Raw genomic sequence first — 24,784 nt, forward strand, 5'->3', positions numbered from 1 at the left:
TAAGCAGTTGTGCGTTCATAAAATGCTATTGCCTGAAATAGTCTTCCTGTTCCACTTACAACATGGAATCCATTAATAATTGCAAAACTGCTGTCAGGAGATGGATACAGGGAACAAACAACTCACTACATAAATATGCATGAACGCTTCAGTTATGAACGACAATATGTTTTGTTTGGTGGCGTGTCTGAGGCTTATTGTTACATTAGTATATTGTTCTCTGTTGTATTATAGAACAATGGAAATGAGGATATTAGAGTATAAGGTATGTGTGATAATATATATAATGTATGTCAATGAAACATTTGAATCTGCAGGATTATGGTTTGGTATGAAACGTTATGTGTTTGATGTCATTTAGTTTATGTTGTTGGTTGAAAGTTCTGACACTGTCCAAAGCAAGCAGGAAATTACTCATGTTGTCCAACACGTACTGCTGCAGACAACTTGGTTTACAAAACAGAAAAATTACTTCTGGTTGCTTTTGGACAATATGTTCTCACTATGACCATAAAAAGTGTTACTCAATGAATGTATGTATGCTTAATGTGAATAATTTAGTGGTCACAGAAGCTCTTGTACCAACCCATAGGATATGACATTATGTTAGCTTTGCTCCATGTGCTCAGAACAACCCTGACTCAAAATTAAGTTTCTATACAAATCATTTGCAACATTGAATATGTTTTCAAGGAAATTGCTCTTATCCTCTATTGCAGTGGCTCTCAAATGTGGGTACGTGTACCCCTGGAGGTACGTGAAGACATTCCTAGGGGTTTGAATTTTTTTTTTTCATTTCATGAAAAAATCCTTTAGTTATTTAACAAATAGTCAATCAAATATAAGTGTAAGTCAATAAACTGCATTTTATATATTCTATATTAAATCAGACACTGATAGCACAACGTTGTGTATTACATCCTTTTTTTCAACCAAAAATAGTGTTGCGCTGTTTGGGGGTACTTGGCTAAGAAAAGATTTCACAGGGGGAACATCACTGAAAAAAGGTTGAGACCCACCGCTCTAATGCCAATCTCCACTCGTAACATGTGAAGCATCGGTCAACAGTTCACTTGTAGCACTTGCTTAAGATATATGATAGATGGTATTTTTTGTATAATGATTTTTTTTAAACACAAACTGTTTACTTAAACGAGCAATGTGGAGCATTTCAGGTTATTTATTTGCAGAAATGCAATCTAATATTCGGAACTATGTTTTCCGTAAGAGTATAACCACCTGAAACTAAGAATTGTTTGTTTTTCTTTATCTTAGAACGGGCCCTTCAGATCTACAGAAGGAGCAGGTCACTGTTTAGTTGCACCGCCATGTTTTCTGTTTTTCACGTTACCTGAAGGCCACCGTGTTTCTCAGCTCATGAAACTGCGACAATGTGAGCCTGCAGAGAAAACTGTGAACTGCAGTTGATCTTAAAGTAGAGTTATTATGGTATGGCGTGGCCTCTGAGCAAGGCGGATGGCATTAGCAAGGTGTCACACTTGGGGGATCGGGATACCGCAGTTTAAAAAAAAGGGAGGGTTGAGCGGAGGAGTATTCAGTTGGTCGCATATGCAACCACACTGCTAGATGACACAATATGCTACACACTGTCCCTTTAACATCTCACTAAAACCACAGCAAACATGAAACAAAGTGATGTTGTTGCTAAATCCGAATCCGCTTGGGACGTGGGATGCAAACCCTGGTATGTGATGCAACAGTCCTAAGCTTTGTATGACTCCCATCTACACCTAACCATCGCACTACTAGATTAATGCTGTATAAAGACTACGCAGCATTTACATTTTCTTCAACTTGTAATTTTTTATCCGATAACAAATGAATGACAGAGAAAGATAATGTGTTTAATTTGGTCATATGTATGTGATCATCACACACTGGAAACACCAGAGTTTGAGATGTTGTTGTTGTTTAGATGATACACAAAATGGTGGCATACTTTGCATTCTGTTGTTGAAAGCCACAAAAAGTCTCACAGCAGAGAAAGTTTAAGAAAACACAACTTTAAAAGGGCTTCTCCATTCTTAGCCTGAACAGGCCCCTCTGCAGCACAGCTGAGGAAACAATTTGCAGAGACCTTTGCCTTTCACATTCTGCTCCCCACGACATCATCCAAAGACACCGCAGAACAGCGGGCTCGTCTCGCTACCATCAGAAGAAGCAGAGCAAACATGATGGAGAGCGTGATGGAGGCTGCGGTTAACCTCACTCAGCCATTACACTGTCCAAATCCTCATTTGTTATACTCTTAATTGGCCAATCAGTAATGGTAGCAGTGCAATTAATCAAACAATGAAAAGAAAGATTAATCATGGTTTTAACATTGTGTTCAACAGAGGTTCCCAACCCATATTAGTCCGACAACATTGGTCCATAGCCTAAAGCTAGTGTGACTCCTCATCTGTAATTGCTGTAATTGCACTTTCCGTAGACCATGTAAAAGCAGAAATAAATAATGTCTGCTGCAACTCTGGATAAATGATGACCATCAGGCAAGATTATTTTCACAATCCTGGCTCGAAAATTCCCAACTGGAAAGGATAATCTAGCATAATGGGAAGTAGTTCAATTAATTAGGGAGGTAGACTAGAAGAGAGGAATCATAAAACTGAGCCATAAACAGTTTCAACTGCATGGTTGATAAAGCTGTAGGCCTACTGTGCAAGACTTGTAAATACAAAATGGCCACCATGGAGTTAAAAACTGTGGGAATTTGGGCAAATGGTTATTTTTGCCCAAATGTTTATCAACTGCATGTGTACATTGATCTAATGGAAAACAGACCCCAAACAAAATGAGTTCTCCCCATATAACCTAATTAGTACAGCTGCGAGGATAAATAGGGGGGGGGGGGGTGTAAAGGGGGGTCTCGGTTTTGGTCGTCACTGTCACATCGCAAAACACTAAAGACTAAGAATGGAGGAAGAAACTGCAGACGGATCTCGCCAAACCTGCACCCACATCCAAGACATTGTCTGTCAGTGATTACAACATTACAGAACTAATCACAGCAACAATAATGAGCTGTCAGAAGTTGGAAGCCAATGGCTAAATGACTCCAGTCAGGTCGAAGGGAGATTGTTTTAGTAGGACAGAGCATTTTCCATGTGTCACATTTCATTCCAATCTTGTATACACTGTTATACCAACGGTGGATTAACACTGATGGGCTGTACGCGACAGAATTGCTGATGAGATGGGTTCACTTGAAGGTATAGTTCATATTTTGGAAATGCTTTTTTTCTTTTTTCAGGAGCATTTAATAGTAGGCTACGTTCGCATATGTGCATCGAATATGAACCTACAGCCAGGACACGTTAGCTTAGCTTAGCATTAAGAATAGATACAAAAAAGATTTAATATTAATTAAGGAGTTACATGTTTATAGTCTTTATGTTAAGCTAAGCTAACTGTCTTCTGGCTGTAGCTTCATATTTTTTACTGATCTTTAGATTAATCTGATGGCAAGGAAGCAGATAATTGTATTTTCAAGAATGTCTCACTATTTCTTGAACAATGATTAACCTACTTTCCAAAAATTTTGCAGCAGGGAAACTATACGGCTTCGACTTTCACCTCGTCCTTGCCCGTGGCTGGATTCGATCCGTTTGCTGAGCTGGCGGTGCCACACTAAACCGTGCAAAACCAGAATGGACCTCACCCCGGGCAATAACACCCTCAACTCTGGCCCATTGGGTTACGGTTCGATAGTGCTCCTAGGCTTTCGGGTCAAAACTTCAGTCACATGCAACAACGCACTAATGGGTACGGCTCTGTCTGTTCCTGGGCCTCACAAACAAGTCAAGGGCAAGTCAGCCAGAAACCCAGCCATGACTCGGGGCTGAGCTGCAAAGCGGCACTTTTTTACGGCCGTCATCTGGTAAGGCTGTCTTTCTGGCAAACAGCACAGAATCACACACACTCCTGCACTATCCCTCATGTTTCCTCTGTCTGCCTCTTTTTCCCCTCTCAAACACACACCCGCACATCCACAGAGACACACACACATGCACCTGTGTCAGCGGGCCTGTTTTCCACCGGGATCTAATTGATTTGAAAATGAAGACGGACGCCTGTACGAGGCGAGCCCTGTTGGACAGACACAAAGTCTATTACGGTGGTCCTGCTCCCGACCCAAACTCATCACCCAGACAACCAGTCTGTCTTCATTGTTCGTCACCAATCTCACTCCTGACTGGATGACTGATGGAGACGAGTATCCACACGGCGGAGCTGTGGGGGCGGTCGCTCACCGCTGGTTTGGGAGACAGCAATACTCCCTTTCCTGAGCAGCAATACACCACTTTGAGTACGGGAAGGAAATGGGTTGGAAATAGGCTGCGTAATGCTTTTAGCCCCGGCCTCTCCGTGCAACGACAACAGACATAACACAGACCCATTAACAGCTTCAATGTGTGAGTGTTTGGCTAGCCAGACAGACCATCCGCTGCTGGCTAGAGATTGAGGCTGGCCTGATTATTGACATGTTGATGGTTTTCAGGTTGGGAAAAATAAGACTAACTCTGACGCTTGAGCTGAACTTTAAGTTACGGATGTACGATTGTTATTGGAATAGTCCATCGAAAGGAATCTGACTTAATGTGAAACCAGGGCTTGTCACTATTGTTTAAAAGTGGTTGCCACGCTGGCAACTAGACATCAGCTCTTGGTTGCCGTAAATGACAATATAGTTGCCACTTTAGTCATATTTTGAGTAATAAAAACTCTGCAGTTATACGTCAGCTTAATAATGAAAATGTGAGGTAACAGAATCAAATCTTTCCAACAGAAACTAAACAAAATTGTTTGTAGTTTGTGTTTGATCTTGTGTTACTTGAATCCCAAGTGTTTTCAGTTCACGTGTGCACCATCAAGTCCCGGTGTCGTATCGTACATGCTCTTATCAGAACCTTTGAAAATGAAGAAAGTCACCGGTTGTTTTTTTTATCCATACTCTCCGTTTAAAATATGTGGTTTTGTGGATGGTTGTGCTTATTCCCTCCACAGATCCATTGGCCCTTCCAAAAACTGTGAAGAGGAAGAGCCTCTAGAAAAAAAAGGGGTCGGCCGTTCACTGGAATTCAACAGTGCATGAAAAGCAGGGAGAAAAATGAATACATCTGGCGTGGAAATAGGAGAGGTGGTTTGTCGGGCATTACAGAGTTTGGGGAAGAAAAGAAAGGAGAGGGGAAGGGAGAAGACGGAGAGTAAAATGGGGGCTAATCATGAAAGAGACAGAGTTGGGAGGCAAGAGGAGACAGAGGATGACTAAAATAGGGACAGTGAAGGGAGAGAGGGAGAGGCTCAGAGAGATGGACTATAATGAAAAAAAGAAGAAGTAGAAGGTAAAAAATAGCTAAGTGTGCCGCTCTTATAACACGAGCACATTGTGAAACTATAGATTAGGGTGAGCTGATTTTAGCTCGTGGAGTAATGCCTTCACCCGGAGCCGGAGCTTTGAGATCACATAGGACGAAATGTAGGGAGAAAAAAAAAATGAACGCACCTCCCCAGAGTGGGGAGCACTGTGTTGTCATGGAAACCGCTCTGACGTCAGAGCAGGCATTATGTGATTACTCATAGAGTCTGTTGAGGAGCGGGCCAATAAAACAGGGACCATTACTCACACACAGGGAGATGGCCAGAGCTCAGGTTACACACATGCTTGCATTTGCACACACACTCACTCACACGCTCACACATGCATACACTAGAACTCACAAATAAAAGCATATGGAAACACACTTGTGTACACACACAAAGTACCAGCTCATTCTAGCAGCTCCACCTTTAATAAAAAGCAGACCGATGATAAACTGCGTGAACATTTTTACAATCCAGACACAGTGGATTGGTCACACTTTTACAAGGGCTCCTGATTTGGAATGCAAAACGTGCAAATTCACAGCTCGCTTGATACCGTTGGTGCTGAGGAATGAAGCAATAAGTTGAACACTCGTCCCTCGGCGCTAAAACCCAGAGTGTCCTCTCGATGACTGCAGACCACAAGTCTGACTCCATCTCGACAACGAGGAGCGCAAACACAACCTCATCAGCGCAACCAAGATATCGCTGGCAGAATCTGCGTGTTTGGCATTCCACACACTCTGACCCATGTCTGACAAAGTACATCAAACATGCACGCTGACATGTACACTATTGTGCGTCACAACCCTCACACACACACACACACACACACACACACACACACACACACACACACACACACACATGCTCACTTCCTCTCGCCATCTCCCACACATTCTCCACTGGGAGTTAAAACACTGTTAGGGCTGATAAGGATCCAGGCAAACAGTGTGGATAAACAGTCACCCTGGTAATTAAGAACCACGGGCCTATCAGAGAAGAGTATGCCGAGACAAACATGTGATCCAGAGTCCATTACTGGGGCCGTACGCATTCCCACCAGAAAGACCATTTGGTGGGAATTGACAGACGCCGAGTGTCACCAGAACTCAAAAAGCCAGACTGGCTCCAGTGGTCTCAGCTCGGATCATATTAACTGTGTTTTTACCCCCAAATGTCTACTGTGTGTCCCTGGCGTCAAGAAAAATAATGTTCTCTGATGCACAGTGCCCAAGATTAAAACAGCAGCACATGTATGAAATCTTGATAAATAGCTTGAAATGACGGGAGAAGAAGTTCTTTCTGTTCTCTCGTGTGCTGCGTCAAGGATGGATTTTCCTCTCACTCGTGAATTCCCCAATTTAAAAAAATGCTGGTTAGTGTGGTGGAGATATTTTTCATGCTCTTTTGTGAGAAGGCAACAAACCAACCGGTGTATTACATTGCTCTTCATAAGAAGAACAAGATGCATGTTTAAGCTCAACCACATCGGTGCTTCGAGTCAGACCATTCTATTTTAATTAATAGAATGAATGCAGCGAAATAATACGATTATTATATTAATAAATATATTCTTTAAAAAAAAAAATTCTAATAATTTATTTTATATTCTTAAATTCAGTTTTTTAAATGCTAGAATAAAATTAAATGTCTTGCCAGGACATCAAAACTATTCCAACTTTGAGTGTCATTTTACAGTAAAAATACATCAAATACTGCAAACTGATGCCTCTCTTTGGAAGGACACTCTTCCTGTTGTTTCTACAAAGAGTCTGGACTGAGTGAAAATGATTAGCAATGATCAAAAGACACGTTGCAACTGCAGCTCCAGTCAGAAGTACCTGTCTCTCGCTCTGTTTGTACTTGAAGTTACACGAGTGAGCTTCATCCAGTGTCAGTCTATCTTCCTCTGCAGTATCTGTATTTTTAACTGTCCTTAATGTGCATGACGCAAGTTCAGTTATTGCATTTGGCACAAGTGCTCCATGTCACTTCTCTGCCACAAATGTGACTGAGCTCTGGCCAAAACCTTATATACTATACTCTGCATCATCACTAATTTGGTTACAACGATACCATATCTGAGTTGATCTGATTACGAGCTCAGTAGCTCTTCCTCCCTCCGTCTGGCCCTGCAAAGTGTGTGAACGTGTCTTACTTGCACAACTATTAGCAGGCACACATGTACACATCCATGCACCATGGTGCATGTGTGTGTGTGTGGGTGTGCACAATGTGCGTGTATGTATGTGGAACAAGCTGCAGTCCTCCTGGCAGGCCAATGAACTTAATGAGTCTCGTATTCATGCAGCATGCGCAGCCACATCCGCTGCTTGAGGCTCTGACCAGGTGCTCTGACACGACTCACATTGAAACAACGTGAGCACGGTCCTCCCAGAGGGTTGTACCTCTCGTAATATCAGCGTAACCAACAGCATGCCACCCAGAAGGAGCAGTTTTCTTGAGACCTTTGCTCTAATAACATGACCTCACGATAACTAACCTTTAAAATTGTTGGAGTCTCGACAAAAAAATATTGGAAAGAGGGTTATTGAGTTACCTTTCTGAATGTAATTAATTACTGAGTAACTGCTGAGAAGTACGACCACGGTGATTATGATTATATTGCGTTCAACTGTATTTATAATTGTAGCATATTAAGAGTTTAATGAGCAATCTATTCCAATTTCATGGCAGTAAAATCTCAAACTGCTTCAACGAAGCTAACTATATTCATATGAAATGATGCCAAATGTGCTGTGTCTATGAGCTTTTTATCAGTGCCTGTATGATTCTGAACTCTCAATTCTTCCAGATTATTTGATGTTATAATTATCCGATTTTTGCTTCAACAATAATGCATGGAAAATGTTGCATAAAAAAAAACATTATTCCACATGGGCTATAATTATTATCATTATAAGATTATTACCAAATGCCATGTAAGATAAAGTATTTCATTATGATTAACCAATGGAGGAAGAACCAAACATCTGCTCAGTTAAGTGCTGTCACATATCACATAGCTGTCCATTTTATTTACATACCCCACGATCAAATACAACTTTTTTTAAAATCAAAATGTCACAAAAACATATATTAACTAGAATGGGCACTCGGTAGAGCGCATACCTTCGCATATCACAAGATTGGGCATTGAATTATGAACATGTTGGCATTAGTTGCATGCCAATTGGACAAAAATGTATCGTGCTATGGTAAAAAAAGAGTTTGACCTTTCCATGACCTTGACCTTTGACCCGATTGATCCCAAAATCTAATCAAATGGTCCCCGGATAATAACCAATCATCCCACCAAATTTCATGCGATTCAAGAAAATGTTGACCTGTTCATGACCTTTGACCTTGACCTTTGACCCGATCGATCCCAAAATCTAATCAAATGGTCCCCGGATAATAACCAATCATCCCACCAAATTCCATGTGATTCAAGAAGATTTGACCTGTTCATGACCTTTGACCTTGACCTTTCACCCGATCAATCCCAAAATCTAATCAACTGGTCCCCGGATAATAAACAATCATCCCACCAAATTTCATGCGATTCGGTTCAATACTTTTTGAGTTCTGCGAAAGATTTTGACCTGTTGATGACCTTTGACCTTTGACCCGATCGATCCCAAAATCTAATCAACTGGTCCCCGGATAATAAACAATCATCCCACCAAATTTCATGCGATTCGGTTCAATACTTTTTGAGTTCTGCGAAAGATGTTGACCTGTTCATGACCTTTGACCTTTGACCTTTGACCCGATCGATCCCAAAATCTAATCAACTGGTCCCCGGATAATAAACAATCATCCCACCAAATTTCATGTGATTCGGTTCAATACTTTTTGAGTTTTGCAAATAACACGCATACAAATAAATAAATAAATACACGGCGATCAAAACATAACCTTCCGGCATTTTCAATGCGAAGGTAATAACCTTCCGGCATTTTCAATGCAAAGGTAACTAGAATGGGCACTCGGTAGAGCGCATACCTTCGCATATCACAAGATTGGGCATTGAATGATGAACATGTTGGCATTAGTTGCATGCCAATTGGATACAAATTGACCGTGCTATGGTAAAAAGAAGATTTTGACCTTTTCATGACCTTGACCTTTGATCCAATTGATCCCAAAATCTAATCAAATGGTCCCCGGATAATAACCAATCATCCCACCAAATGTCATGCGATTCAAGAAGTTCTTGACCTTTTCATGACCTTGACCTTTGACCCGATCGATCCCAAAATCTAATCAAATGGTCCCCGGATAATAACCAATCATCCCACCAAATTTCATGCGATTCAGTTTAATACTTTTTGTGTTATGAGAGTAACACGCATACAAATAAATAAATAAATACACGGCGATCAAAACATAACCTTCCGCATTTTCAATGCGAAGGTACAAATTAAAATGTCATGTTCAGGAGATGAGAAAAATTAAACTCAATTATGAGCCATAAAGGCAGCGCAATACAATCATGTTTAATCCATTACACATTTAATAGGAATGTCTCGATGCACTCCAGTATAAAAACAGTGAGGAAAGTTCACATATACGGGGGCAGAGCAGTTGGCCCAGTAGAAAGTATCCTGGCCCGGGTCCATGCATGGTCCAGTCAACTCAGACCTAGCAACACAAATATACTAATGAATCACAGCTGTAGCATCCAAAAAAAAGACTCCTTCTTACTTAACTTCCCAAAAAGAATCTTTATAAAATACTCCCTCACTCTCCTTTCTTCCTCAATCACTCCTCTTCTCTCACTAAAGTCAAGTAGCGCTGCACTCTAGAGAGCCATTTCAGCAGCCATTACAGTAGGGTGGACTTTTGCTGCAATAATAACTGTGTTGCTACTGATGAGAGGCCTCTCACAGTTCACTTTCTCCCGCACCCTTTACTCATGAACAAATGTCACACACTTTTCAGTGCTTTTGATTCAAGGAGGGACCCTGGAGGGGACGAGTGTGAGAATACTTTGAGCTTCCAAATGTGAGAGAGTGAGGGTGTGTCGCGGGGTAGCTGTCCGCCCCAACCTGCAGCCAGGCCCAGCGGATATGAACGACTTGGCCAGAGCAATGCCACAGTACCAGGGACGCGGTGAAGGGCACTAGAGGACTTTGAAGGGTGTGTATGTGTGTATGTGTGTGTGTCCAACATGCATCATCTCCCCTAATGATTTCTCTCAAATGTGATCCCTGGTTCCAGTTCCTTTCCAGCAGCTGACCACCATATGTAAAAGGCCCTGCACTGGTCCACTGAATCCCGGTCTAATGGGCTGCACAGATGCCACTTTCCTGGAACAATTACTTCTGTGTGTGTGTGTGTGTGTGTGTGTGTGTGTCCCTGTCTTTCTCCGTGCAAACAGACTCGAAGGTTCCACACATTTCCCTCAATATGTTTCACCACTGTCTGGAAACAATGAACGGTGCTGGGTGAGAAAAGTGGGGGAGGGGGGAGAAAAAAGTGGAAGAATTGTGGAAAATGGCACGGTATGAGAAAGAGAAACACATAAGGGGGAAAGTTATGCTGCTGTTTGGACAAGCGTTGTTGAGGGTAAGTAAAAAGGGAAGTACGTAAACTAACAGCAGGTCAGTCGTGAGGGGAGGAGAGAGCGGGGCGAGGAGGAGAGGGAGTGAGGGCAGATTATTGACTTAATGGCAGAATCGAGGCTGTCGAGGGCTTTAGAGACACTGTTTGTGTAGTTTGGACGGGGCCCGGTAGAGCGTGCGGCGTGATGATGGAAATCTTACACTCACTCAAAACAAGCCTGCTGACCTTTTCATCTAGTGGCCCCTGAATCAGTCTTAACATTCTGCCAACGTGGAAATGAATGAGTGCTTATTACATCTGCGGCAACATCACAGGCTGCGGACCCTCTTTTTTTTTTTTTACGCAGGTGTGTGTGTGTGTGTTTCATGAATGTGTGTTTCATGAATGTTTTTGCTTCCCTTCAACATCCAAGCGCATTCCTGCCGCCAAGCAATAATATCAGCGCACGTAAAACGAAGCGGTGATAATCTTTATAAGCATGAAATGTTGTCGCGTCTGCTCTCAGCAACAGAGGATACAACGGCGAGGAACAGGGCGTGACGAGGAACGTAAAGATCTCAGTCACAGTAAATTGGGTTGCTTCCTGAAGGCGACCAATCTTCATTACCACTGACATTTCAGAAATAATGAGCTCATCATAGACAGCGTGAGCAGCGTCTCACTGGAGGAGCCACCATTTTGTTTTCCGGACTTTGTCTGAATTCTGAACACACAGAAAAAGGGCCTGACCCGACATCTGTCTGAAACGATAGAGCATTGGACTTGTCCTTAGGGAAAATTACAAATGAAGAGAATATGACTGCCAAAAGGAGCTCGATTAAAAACTAAACAATATCAACATATAAATAGCACACAGCCAAGTGTATGGTTGGGATCAATAGACTTTAATGTTTCCCCAGTTCCATAGATCATAGATATTCATCGGATTTTTCTCAGAAATTAGGATGGGACTGCCAGCTGTGGCTTGGCAGAAAGTGCATGAATGCAATTATTTTGCAATGGATAAATGCTCTGACCCCATTATGGACACAGAGACATACATACAACTAAGATGAAATCCAAAACTATTGAGCAAAAGTGCTCCAACTGATCAGGAAGAAAGTTGTGTGTCTAGAGAAAAAGGGCAAACCTGTGATGTTCATATACAAATCACATGAACTCTCAGATTGCAGGCTGGGCCGTTCAGCCCACTTCAGTATTAAATAAAGACAGAGTTGCTGCAAGCATTGTGAACATAACTTTATCCACACTTTAATTTAATCCACAGACAAATGCCAGAGTTTTTTCCCTTCATTACCACAGATTATATATAAGATCGGTTACACCACAGATTCATGTATCAGATTTAGGAGGTGAAATTAGATTAGATGAAACACTATCGTCTCCCACAGGGGACTACATTCGGATGCACATGGTGGCACATGAAAAACCAAAGAACGGGTAAAAATAAATTATAATAAAGTAGAACTTGTAACAAAATCCTGCAAAAGCTTATGTCTTGCCCACTTGGAGCAGTTATATTTTATCACCGTTTAAAATGAATATGTTGAACATGTTATTTTACGCGTAAAGCGGACACCGAGCAACATTAACATTTATTGGTGACATTTTTGTGTCCATCTGAAGAAGTGCAGTGTGCACTCTCCTTAGCTTTGTTTTGGTCTCCATCAAAGATAGAGAGAAAGATAAAGAGAACATATTAAACTGTCACACATCAAAATAAGTGACAGAGCAGAAAGAAAGGTGTTATGCAACGTCTGAAAGAGCCAGAGTGATGGCAGAGAGGAGGAAGAGGAGGAGAATGCCTCTGGCTGACAGTTAGTAGGAGCCAGCGGAGAACGAAACTAGCGGTTCTCTTGGGCCCATCATCACCTTGTCTTCCCTTCATCCACCATTCATAACAGGAGCAATGGAGCTGAAAGGCATTAAGCTGCTTCAGGTTCCTTAGAACCCCTCTGAGACCCGTTTAGAGAAAACCCACCTGATACGACCTAAATGACCCACTAACACCCTCTCTTTTGTCACGCTGTACCTCTTTTGAACACGCCCACAACGGTTCTCGCCTGAGCACGACCACAAACCCAAACGAGACCCGGCGTAAGTTCCTTTGATTCTTTTTCTGTGGGTGTTTTAACGGGACGTGAAGGCAGAGTAGAAAGTGTGCACACAGTGTAGGCGCACATGCGTGCTCGTGTGTGAGTGTGCGCAGGCTCATCTGTGCAACATCTGCTCCACCAGCCCAAGGCTCCGCGCCTCTTGAGAAGTGGGTCACGTTTCCCGATGACGTCAGAAGTCCTTCTGCCTCTCCCGTTTGTGGAGCTTTGCCAAAACCACCGCATGCCATTCCCCGTCCCGACAATGGAAACGCTCTCTCCAAAAAGCCTTGATGAATCACCTGCCAAACCTCTAACAATCTCAACACTGAAGCGGGTCTGACCATGGCAGTGAGACACAAGGTAAAGGATTGATTATTAACAGAGTAAAAAAAAAAACATGATGAAAAAATGTCAACACTCGACTCACTATATAAAAGATTAAATCTGCAATGCGGTCTCAGAGCCATCACTGTGATCCAGGATCTGATGCTGCTGAACTGCTTTGAGCCTGAAGACCTGACACTAAACTCTTGCCACTGTCCATGGAGAGGACAGATAAGGGAAAGAGAAGGAAGAAAACTGAGAGAAGAGAAGAGGTGTCTGCTACACGAGGTGTAGAGATTTAATTTAAGCTGTCCAGTCCCGGAGGAGACAACGCAAGGTCAGTGAGAGTATGAATGGAACAGGAATGTAATGGAAAACATTATGGGGAGAGATGGTGGAGAGAGAAACCTGAGGCACATATATGCATCAGAATAAAGGCTCACTACGCGTGTTCTCTCCCTCTCTTTATAAGAGAGACTTTTCAGAGACATGCAGCATGTGGCTATAGGATATCTGGGTGGACGAAGCGCTACGGATCCATTTGACGTTTCCTGGAAACAATGCCGTGCATCTTATCTCAGGGCTCACATGTTGTCAAGTCGCATCTTTTCTCACGTCTCGTCTTCCTCGCGGAGATGTGACCTGAAACAGCTTCCATGGCTCGTACTCCACAAAGCAATTAGCGGGTGAGCTTGGCTATCTTTGGCAGGAACGATTGCTTGGAACCAACAGACCACTATCTCCACTACACAGCACTTGTCTGACCCCACACACACACACACACACACACATATGCACAGAAGAGCCTGCTGTTCATAGCCATCGATTGTGGCCGAGTGTAAGTGGATGTCACCTACACAAGAACACGTCAGCTCTGACATCGTTTATTGTCTCCAGGCAATGCAGAGCATAGCCGCAACAAATCAATGAGACCTTGCCCTGGCCAGTCTGCTGGACCGTGTGTTTGTGTGTGTGTGTGTGTGTTTACAGTGGACAGAAGAAAAAAAACCGGAGGGGGGTCAAAGGCGAGGAGCAAAGCAGCGTGGAGGGAAGACGAACTGAAGACGAGCCGGAGCTCCGGCCTTCGTCTCACCGATTCTCGCACAACCGAGTAGAGACTCACACTTTAAAACTGAATATTACAGTGTGGACTTGAACTCCTGCAAGTGTGGTGGGAATATCTCAGGGCCCTCTCTGGATGTCTAGCCCTAACTGAATATCTAACATGTGGAAGTTAACTTGAGACGACATTTACTTTTAAAGTATGATTAAATATTCACTGAGCTTAGCACATTGGGGGAGGGGGGAGTTTTTTTAGTGTCTCATATTAATAAGTGATAATATGCACAGACCTTTTTCCAGGGAATGGTGCTAACAAATACAGACAAATAGGAAACAGATTGCTATTTTTAATTGAGCTGACCGTAAGCTGGTTTCTGTTTGCAGACTGGATTCAGAAATGTGACCAAAGTACAGAAATACCTCCACACTGTTCACCTCAGCATCATGACCAGCATTCCAACTTTGGTATTTGTTCATGCACACTATGTGTCCATAAAAGTCTAAATCATATAGACACTGTATACCATCATGCAAATCCAGCACAGCGCTGCAGCTATAGATTCTGCTTCTGATTTTTGGACTAATTGAAAGTGACTGCACAAAAAAAGCCCTTAACCCAATCCCTAAGACTCTCGCCGCTGCGAGGGGTGAAATAACCCGCCTGACAGACAGATGTACAGACAGACTTTTTTCTCGAACATATTTAGAGAGTAAAACATGGCATTGAGTCGGGAACAGCAGAAGCCTTGTTGGCTGCAGGGACAGACAGGCTCATGGCGAGCCAGTGAGGCAGCGGGGCTGGATGGGGGGGGGAGCTCACCAGGCAGAGGTTACAATAACACATTTCCTCGCACCACGCCATCGAGCTAGGCAGACATGCAGCCTGCTGACAGAGGGAAATATTGTACTTTTTTACTCCACTAATTAGGATCTACTTTAGTTACTTTACAGATCAAGATGTTATACAAAACACGAGATCAGTTTATAAAATATATTAATCAGACTTAACTCACAAGTGAAATGGGTTGTAAAATGAGCCGGACCTCAGTGAGATACAACATGCATCTTAAGGGTTTATGAATAAATCCGTAATAATAATGACTATGTATATTTTATAACTCTGACAGGGGTAAATCTACCGGTCATTGTTTACGGTCCGATTGAGATTGGAGACCGAAGCTAGAGAGATGATGTGTACGACTGCATTGCTTCACAAGTAGCCAGTTTACAAGCTAACTTTAAGCTGATATAAGGCTAAATCATGGTCAGACAATAGCTGGTGGGTCCAGAAAGGCCCCTACAAAGCCTTCTCAAACGTGATTGGTCAATACTACTTTGACTACAAATGGAAATCCAAAACTTGTCAAGCTCCCTGCAGATTACTTTGCATATGCGCAATCTGTTGATAGAGATTAAGTCATAAATCGCCCAGCAGGCGGTGGATTACTAAATATAATCATCCATTACTGAAAACATTCTTCCTTGTCAACCTCCTGAAATATATAATCAATTAATAGCTGACCATGTTCAAATTTAGTGGAAGGCCCCAGTCAGACAGGTTCAAATGTTCCTGCTGGTTAAATTAAGGCTGGCAGCCGCCTGCTCGGCTTTGAGTGGAGACAAAATGGCCAGAATGGACCAGGGGGACTTGTTGCACTTCCTCTACGACACCAATGAAAGGCCACGAGATCCATTTTTTTGGACAGCGCTTCACGTGAACACTCCAAGACGGGAAATTAACAGTTGTTTTCTCCATTTGTTTTTCACACATCTACTGACTGCGGGTATTTACGTCTAGGACTCCTCTCTCTCTCCCCCCCCCCCTCTCTGCTGCTACCTTCTTCTCACAAACATGCACACATACACACTCACGCACACGCTTCCCGGGGCGATGTGAGAGTGTCCATTCATTCGGCAGAGGCCAGCTGCACACCTGGTGACAGCCCAGGATGGTAGTGTTGGCTCAGGTCAGGGTGTGCGGGGAGAGGAGTAACGGGAAGGGGAGGGGGGGGGGGGGTGAATGGGCCCACAGGCCTGTCCTTCAGGGTCTGCTCAACCTGCACATTCCAGTTCATTTAGCGCCGGGGAAAGCACAGGAATGTCCCCTCATGTAAAGGATCACTGTCTTAAAGGTGGGCTCCTCGTGCGTTTGAAAAAGCCCTTCAGGAGGATAAATAGAGATGAAAGCAGAACATGCTGCGTTCAGTGTACCAAAGTGATGTGTTGTCCCATCGGATACCTTCTGGCCCCCACCTGCCCATCCTCCATGAGCAAAATCATTGCATCAACATTTCTTGTTTTGTACAAAGAGCTGGGAATCAAACGTCCGTCCTTTTTGGTACCAACATAAGTTATTCCAACAACAATAAACACTGGTCATCACCAACTATCAAGAACTGTACCGAGAGTTATTCATGGATAGAAATAATAGTTATTCTTTGATCAGTATACAGGTATGTATGTTTGATGATCATGTTTTCCAATTTTAGACTGTGTTGTTGTAATTAGAAAAACCTTTTGAATGCCTGTTTGTGGTTAGATGTGAGAGGTGAGGATTATTTTGCTATATGAAAAAGGGTTTGGTAGAATACAATTTTGCTATTTCTCAAATTAAAATGTTGCCTATATTTTTGTATTTTGCATGCCTCTTGTATGGCTTCTCAGAGGTGACATGAGGGTGAAAGGAGATGGCTTCAGCCCTACCAAGAAATAACTATATGTTTGATTCTCTTTGAAGATATTTCTCCTACTCCCAGTTGATCCCGTCCAATCTATGCACTGGTATCCCCTCATAATCTACTTGTTTAGCTCAATATACTAATATTCAGTGTGCTTCGGAAAACTAAATACTTGCCAAAAATGCATTGTTTCATCGTCAAACAACCTCATCAGGAGGTTCCAGAAACTAGTTCAATAAAGTGAAACAGTGGGCGAAGAGCTCCTGACCACCATCCTCCAGGACAGCACAACACACAACCATCATTTTCAGCTGGAATGAGGAATATTTCTGCTGCAATATTCTGTCACGAATAATGAAACTTTTGCGGTCACTTTCTGTGTTGCTGTTTGTCTCGATGTGTAGTTTCTGTGTCATTCTTTGATCTTCCAGCTGATTTTTACAGTTTTCTAAAGTCATCCATTTCTGCATGTTGCCTGCCCCTGGATCCTATCAATATATATTTGATAAAGCTGTGATAGTTATTGCTGGTGACAGATATGGTAGTTTAGTAGTATTACGAGTACTCAGAATCGTTTGTCGAAGACATATCAGACTAAAAATTGACTTTTAAATGCCACATGTCTGCATATACATGGAGCCTTGTTTATTCATGTGTTTACTACCTGCTTGACATTTGAGAGCTTTGGCTTATATATTTCTAGAGAAGAAAATTAAATCTGTATATTTAAATCAAACTATTAACATAAGTATAATGTTGGTAATGGTGTCATAACTTGCTATAGCGTAACACTTTGAACAATACCAATCCCTATTCATGCTTACACCTAATATATGTGCATATGCAAATACAATTCATGGACACACTCTCTCTCATCTCTGTCACGTGCGCACACACACACACACACACACATACTGTACGCATACACACATTAGTGCCGGGAACATTCTGTTCACCTCCATCACTGAAATAGTCTCTTCTGGTAACACAGAAAACTTGAGTGACATCATTGCCTTAGTTTAGAAGACAGCAGAAGAAGAAAAGTACGGCGTGTAATCTACCCTTCAACACACAGGCATGTCAATAAATGGCTTCAGATTCTACTATTCTATTCAAATGTGAGGCCGCTATTAGGATCCCGAGGTGTTAATATGTGTGCTGTGTGTCAGGACTGGAGGCCTGTGCCTGTCTAGCAGTTCCAGCTGTGTTGGGTTGCGTCTGTGGTTTGAGGCCCTCCGTGTTTCTACGAACGGATTCAACCTCTCAGCCTGCAGCAGCTGGCAGCCATCACGGTGCTGGCAACACACACACGCTTACATGCACACACATGCTCACACAGACGTCCTTCCATAATTTCCATGGTAATCAGTTGGGAGCCAGATCGTGGTCGTGCCAGGGGTGGAGGAGAGAGGGAAGAGGGGCACTCAGCTCAGTGCTGGACTTCTGGTTTGGTTGGCTTATGGTGATCAGAAGCAGGGTACGAGCTACGCTTGTTGCTGTGAATTATGGTAATGAAGGAACTGAACACAGATGGGTGAGCTATGTAATGTAGAGTTTTAAGGATAATCCCGCTTTTTTACTTGGGTGTTATTTGTAAGTTTTTTTTTTCTCACATCGTTGGTATTCTCCCACAGTTAATGTCTGAGATCTAGAAACACAGCAGCATCACTAAAAAAGAGGTCAGATGGGTGTTCAGATGTTTGTACAGGTTTAGCTCGACTATTTAGTCTTAATGCTATGCTAAACTAATAAACCACTGTCTGTTTCTTCATATTTACCGTACAGACATGAGATTGTGTACATTAAACTTCTCATCTGACTCACTGCAAGAAACAATATTGACCAACATTTTGAACTATTTGTTTGAACATGTCAAGAGAGTAAAAATGAGAGTAAAACAAGAGTAAAATCATTACACAACATGTTAGTTGTAAACATGTATCAGAATTTAGAGACAATTTCCATGTTAAACTGTATAGGTGCAGTGTGTAGAGTTTGGTGACATCTAGTGGTGACTTTGCAGATTGAAACCAACTGAAACTTATTGTGTATGTCAAGTACTATAAAGTAAAAAGAAAATAATATCCCTCTCCAGCCAGTGATTGGTTGGTCCGCTCTGGGCTACTATAGAAATATGGGGGGCTTCGTGATAAGGATTCGCTCGGTATGAAGCGCTCATTCTAAAGTTTAAAAAACACAATGATTATTATGTTCTACTGATCATACTCTTAAGAAAAATGCTTATTAACACTAGTATGCCAACATATCCCCCTGAATGCTATACACTGATCCTTTAACATAGGGTACTTTGATTATTACCAGTATGTACGTCCTCTCGCTTTCAGCCTCTCTTCCACCATTCAGGAGGGAGGCTGTCAGCCTGCTGTATAGCCTCACTACTGAACAAAACCTTGAATGACCTACTTTCATTCCTACCCCAATTCTTCCACCCTTTGCCTCCTCACACACGCACATCACAGCTAATAGACTGAGGCTGAGTGCAGATTGAAAGTGTGAACTGGATCGCCCAATCGCAAGACACACAGCCCCATGCTGATATCAGCTTCCTTTCCAAACGTAGGGGGAGGCTCTCAATGAGACAGTTTCTAACCCAGAGGCCAGGCCAGTCAAAAAAAATAAAAAATCACATCCCACGAGGCTATGTGTTTAGAATACAAACAAGCTGTTTGGGATGAGAGTGCGCAGTGGCCCAGTGGTAAATCTCTGCCCTAAAGGCTATCAACAACCCCCTCCATCCAAAACACAATTCAATTATGGACAGTGCAGCACAAATAGTGTAACAGGAAACATTTACAACAGCAACACTAATTGTGTTTGGATCCAATTCCACAGGAAGTCATTACCATAGATTTTAAGAATATCTTTATCATCCGAGTTAAGAAAGAATTTCCTCCTCTGGTGGGATAATATTTATGTTGGTGTCAGTGAGAGGACAGAGAGTCGAGGGCTGTGGAGAGGGGGGGCGTTACTGACAGAAAAGGGAGTGGCTTATAACGCCTCCTAAAGAGCATGCCAGTGTCTACTCCCCTTCCTGGATAATCAGCTCTGCGGCTCAGGTAAGTTCAGTTAAAAACATTCCATGTGTGCCGGTAACATGGCAGGCTGCTTTCCTCTGCATGAGAGGAGAGGAATTTCTATGACAGCGCTGATGTCTGCAGCTGGAGAGCCGTGGACTCATATTTCCTGACACTCTCAAAAGCGACCCACATCTCTTCCTCCAGTTCAATGTCGCCAGCTGAAATACAGAAGACTGAACTGTCATTTTGTATTTACCAAAGAAGAAGAACTATCCCACAGAGGCCCCCACTAACCACTATCAGATCAGCTGATAATAATGTTCTTTTATGACGCTCATGAGGAGAAGGACGACCCCAGCGTTGCGAAATAACCTCCTAAGTGAGTTGATGGATACTGGCAGCCAATTTGTAATCAAAAGGAGGGAAAATGGCTGTTTATTAAATCTACAGTTGCGCAGAGAGAAGCATAGCCGCGGAGCATGTTTTTGGCAGAGCGTCGCAGGGCAACATGGCAGCTTTAGGGCCTGTGAAGAAGAGGCGACAGAAGGATTCCTCTTTGCTCTATTTATTTTCTGAATAAACTGTTTCTACACAAAGACTATCAATCTGAAGAGCCTTTATATAAGACGCAAAGGTCTGTGGGAGAATCTGCCTTAGAAGAAAAAAAGTGAAGTATCAACTGTAATCCTTCCTCTGACCTCGCACTATTCTTCATACACTTCAGACGCACGGCACTAATGCAAACATTACGACTCCTCGACACGGCGCTCTTGCAGCTTCCTCAAAACATCGTAACTCTATTAAACACAGCCACAACACAAACGTCCCTCAGCCTCTTTAAATCATCTAACTGAGAAGCGGTACTTGGGAAATGTCGGCCGCAGTATACCGCCATGCAGTCAGCCCACACCTCGGCCTCCAGGCAGTTGGACACGTTACGCTGTTGCAGTCGCCATGTGGTGGTTGCATGGTGGCCCCCATACGTGTGTCGACCCCCCTTAGGGTGGCCGGAACCCCGTGTGAGCGAGGTGATGACTAGTGTGGGTCAGCATTGGCTTGTTTACACATTACAGACCACACAGACAAGACACGGTTAAGACAGCATATGTCCGCCATGTGTGTCTCAATTACAGGAAAGCCACGACTGCTCAGCTGCTTAGCACCGCCAACAAAGATGAGAGCAAATGCAATTAGTTCTCGACCTCTGCGTACTATCAAGACCGTCAGAGCGCTGCTGTCGCTACGTGACACCACAGAAACATGCAATAGAGAGCATCACTCGGCAGAGGGCTCCAGCCGGGCCCAGGTGACGGAGCAGAGACGAGGCAGAGATGCTGGACATGTTTAGCATCTTTGAATGATATTGGCTGCCTTGTTTGTCTGCTGGTTCCCGTTCAGCTTTTATTGGGACATTACTGCAAGAAATAAAAATCTAAAGCAAAAAAAAAACGTGTCAATTGCCACAGTTGCATCAATAGTAGCTGTTTATGACTAATGTCTTAATTTTAGGGCTGTTTTTATTGTTCTCTGAGTAACTCCATCTTGAACCCCTTAAAGTAAGTAGGAGTCTGAATCCAAGAGCAATGGTATTCATCCAATTATTGTATACACATTTGGTGTCTTTGAATCGAAGTTAATTTAATCCAGATTGGTTGTCTAATGCCTATGTTTGCTCTTACAATGATGGAAACATTAGTGGGACGTTTTTTTTCTTCTTTGTTTTTACACTTTTAACTAGTTTTCTTCTTGTTTTAATCACAGAGATTATAGAAAAGGCTATAACATCATTATCTAATGCAATCAAAGAAATATGCACAAACAAAGAAGTACAGTAAAAGTAATATTTTTTGTGTATGTCATATTTGTATTTGTTTATTCCATCACTTGCAACATTGATCTTTAAAACACAGCACAGTGTAAAACAATCCGGCTGATAGCCGTATAGTAACTCTTCTATGTAAACGATACAGCCAGACGTGTTCCAGCTCATCGCTCATTCAAAAAACAAAGATGCATCCTCACTCCACCACTGCAGCAAACCAACGACTGAACATCAAATTTATAATGATTGACGCTTGAATAAGCTTGAGTGTAAAGCGTTAACTTTAAGATATCTAAGAGTATTCTCTCATCTGATTTGAGTCTGCAGGAGTGTGCGAGTAACACCACAAAGGAAAACAAACAAGCACACTACAACGCTAACTGGCCCCGAGAGCTGAGGGCATCTTTCAAGTGGCCGGGCTGACTCATGCACCCTCTCATCTCCAACCTGACCTCACTCACAGGTCACAACAAGAGCTTTGATCACTCCAAAAATCTGTTTCCAATTCACATGCTCAGCAAGCTCATTGATTTTCCATAAGGAGGGCTGAGGAGCTGATATGAGTCAGCTCCTCTCCTTTTAACAGGTATGCATGTGTATCAGTATCACGGGAGGTTTAAAAGCCAGCTGCTACATTCCTGGAGTTTAAGGACTGCAATCCCCGATAAGTGATGAGGAGCAAGTGGTATTAAAGTCCAGCACAGAAACATAATAATGCATTTGTCAGTTTTGTGGCAGTGGCACAGAGATCATGGGGAGAATGACATAAATAATTAGGGATGAGATGAATCATTGGCATCGTGTCCTCAGCTTCCTTTTCTCATCAGCACTTGAAAGCTGTTTCTAAAATATCCTCCCTTCAGCAACTAAATGGCAAATGTACACTATACTGTATATATCTACATGAATAAATGAGCACCTAAGTCTAATGGGTGCAACGTGTTTACAGAAAAAAAGAGGCACATTTGGACTAATTCGTCATTTTAATAGAAGATAATGTTTATATTTTTTTTATGAAAGAAAATCTAATGAAGCATTACTGTATATGACAATGTTACCGAGAAGATGAAGAAGAAAACTAAAGATTTCACATTGTTATAATTCTAAATGGCTGCAAGTGGCTCCACATAATCTAAAAATATATATCAGTCCAAAGATGATCTGTGCAGATCAGAGAAACACAACTGAGCAAACTGTATGAAATACACTGCGATGTAAAACAGGAGCATGACATGTAAATAATTATTACTATCATTTGTATGATTATTATTACCATTATTCTTTTTTACTTATTTTGTATTATTGTTGTTGTTGTGTGGTAGGCCTACACTGCACATGACATCCAACCCTAAATATGATATGCATTAACAGCCATAATAACAATAATAATTTTTAAAATGCATAATGCAAAATTAAAATTTGAATAGTCATAAAAGCTCAACAGTCCTTTTTGTTGTATTATTGCCATTGCAAAGCTCCCTCCTCTCGCCTCGCCTACTGAACTAGTCATTGGAAAGAAGAAAACAAAGCAGAAATAGAAAAGTTGAATGGGACAGAAACTTCTTACCTGGTCCCTCTGGATGCATGGCAGAGAGGTCCGGCGATGTGACTTACTGTTGGACTGACTGTGCGCCATGTCTGAGGCTATCACAGAACTGGACCTCCTGCGCCTTTTAAATACAGGGATCTCTTCCCTAGCTCCAGTCACGGGGGTGCAGCCCTCCTTGTGTCTCCCTTGGTTGGGAAGGAGCTTGTCAGCATACCTCGCCAGCAGGATGCCCAGCACTCCAACCAGGTACGCAACGTACGGTCTCCAAGTGGCCCGCACTTTGTGCAGCGAGAAGAGTGAGATGGTCCTGACGAGGCTAATGAAAACCACCACAGATATGCCCTGGTTCAGCCGCGCTACCATGAGTGAGCCGGTGGCCACGCAGACGAGCACGACCACGGCCGCTGTCGAGAACGAAAACAGCTGCTCATCTGTCCCGTCCAGGAGAGACCACGCCACGGCTTCGCCCAGGTGGCACACGGTCAGGAGGGAGAGGGCGGTCTGGATTAGAGCTCCGCAGCGGATGAAGTAGACACCGACCCAAAAGAAGGCACACACGAGGGTGAACAAAGGGGAAACAACACTCCAGCAAGTTTGCAACAGCTCCGCCGCGCAGCCTGAAACCAAGTGAAGGGGAGAGGATGAATGCGAGAGTCTGTTGTCAGCGCTGCTGCTGCTGCTGGCTTCAGCTCTCCAGTCTGAACATTTGACCAACAGAGCGAGGAAAACCGAGAGCGACCCCACACACACCGCACTCCGGAGTCTCTGGGAACTCCATACTTTGGTGAACATTAGCCTCACCCACGACTCGTAATCTCGGTCACTGCTCAGTGGGATGACACATGTTTTCACATGACCATTGCGATCCGGTGCGCTGAAGCTTTTTTCACGAGTGCTCTGCGCACCGGCACTGTCAGATTGTGCAGGCATCGCCATCGCTCATGGTAGATATGAAGTATGAGGAAGTCTATGATGCATCTATAGCAGTGTGGTCATAGGACAGGACAAGAGTTAGTGACAACCAGAATTTATACGCATAATGAAAAAGTACAGTGACTATACGCCGATGGGTCTCCATTTACGCATGGAGATGTGCTGCCGCCAACCGCATTGCCTTTGTTTTTCCAGGTGCAGGGTCGATACACGGCATGAAAGGAGCCTGAATACCAGAGTAACTCAGAAGTTATTGAGATCTAGGGCACTGCTTCTATATGCTCACACACGTTCCGCGCGTTGCCCTCATTCCTTTCCTTGAC

At 43.0% G+C, this 24,784-nt stretch overlaps 1 protein-coding gene across 1 annotated transcript in view; it reads right to left on the reverse strand.

Moving 5' to 3' along the window:
* Nucleotides 1-24,574, reverse strand: part of LOC130195477 (cGMP-inhibited 3',5'-cyclic phosphodiesterase 3A-like) — a 72,417-nt gene extending 47,843 nt beyond the window's left edge. The window contains exon 1 of the mRNA XM_056417019.1: nt 23,547-24,574. Within this exon, the coding sequence (XP_056272994.1) occupies nt 23,547-24,464 (918 nt within the window). The 5' untranslated portion in view covers nt 24,465-24,574. The remainder of the gene's footprint in view (nt 1-23,546) is intronic.
* Between the last annotated feature and the right edge of the window lie 210 nt (nt 24,575-24,784).

The sequence above is a fragment of the Pseudoliparis swirei genome, chromosome 6, assembly GCF_029220125.1.
Source record: "Pseudoliparis swirei isolate HS2019 ecotype Mariana Trench chromosome 6, NWPU_hadal_v1, whole genome shotgun sequence".
Classification (NCBI taxonomy): domain Eukaryota; kingdom Metazoa; phylum Chordata; class Actinopteri; order Perciformes; family Liparidae; genus Pseudoliparis; species Pseudoliparis swirei.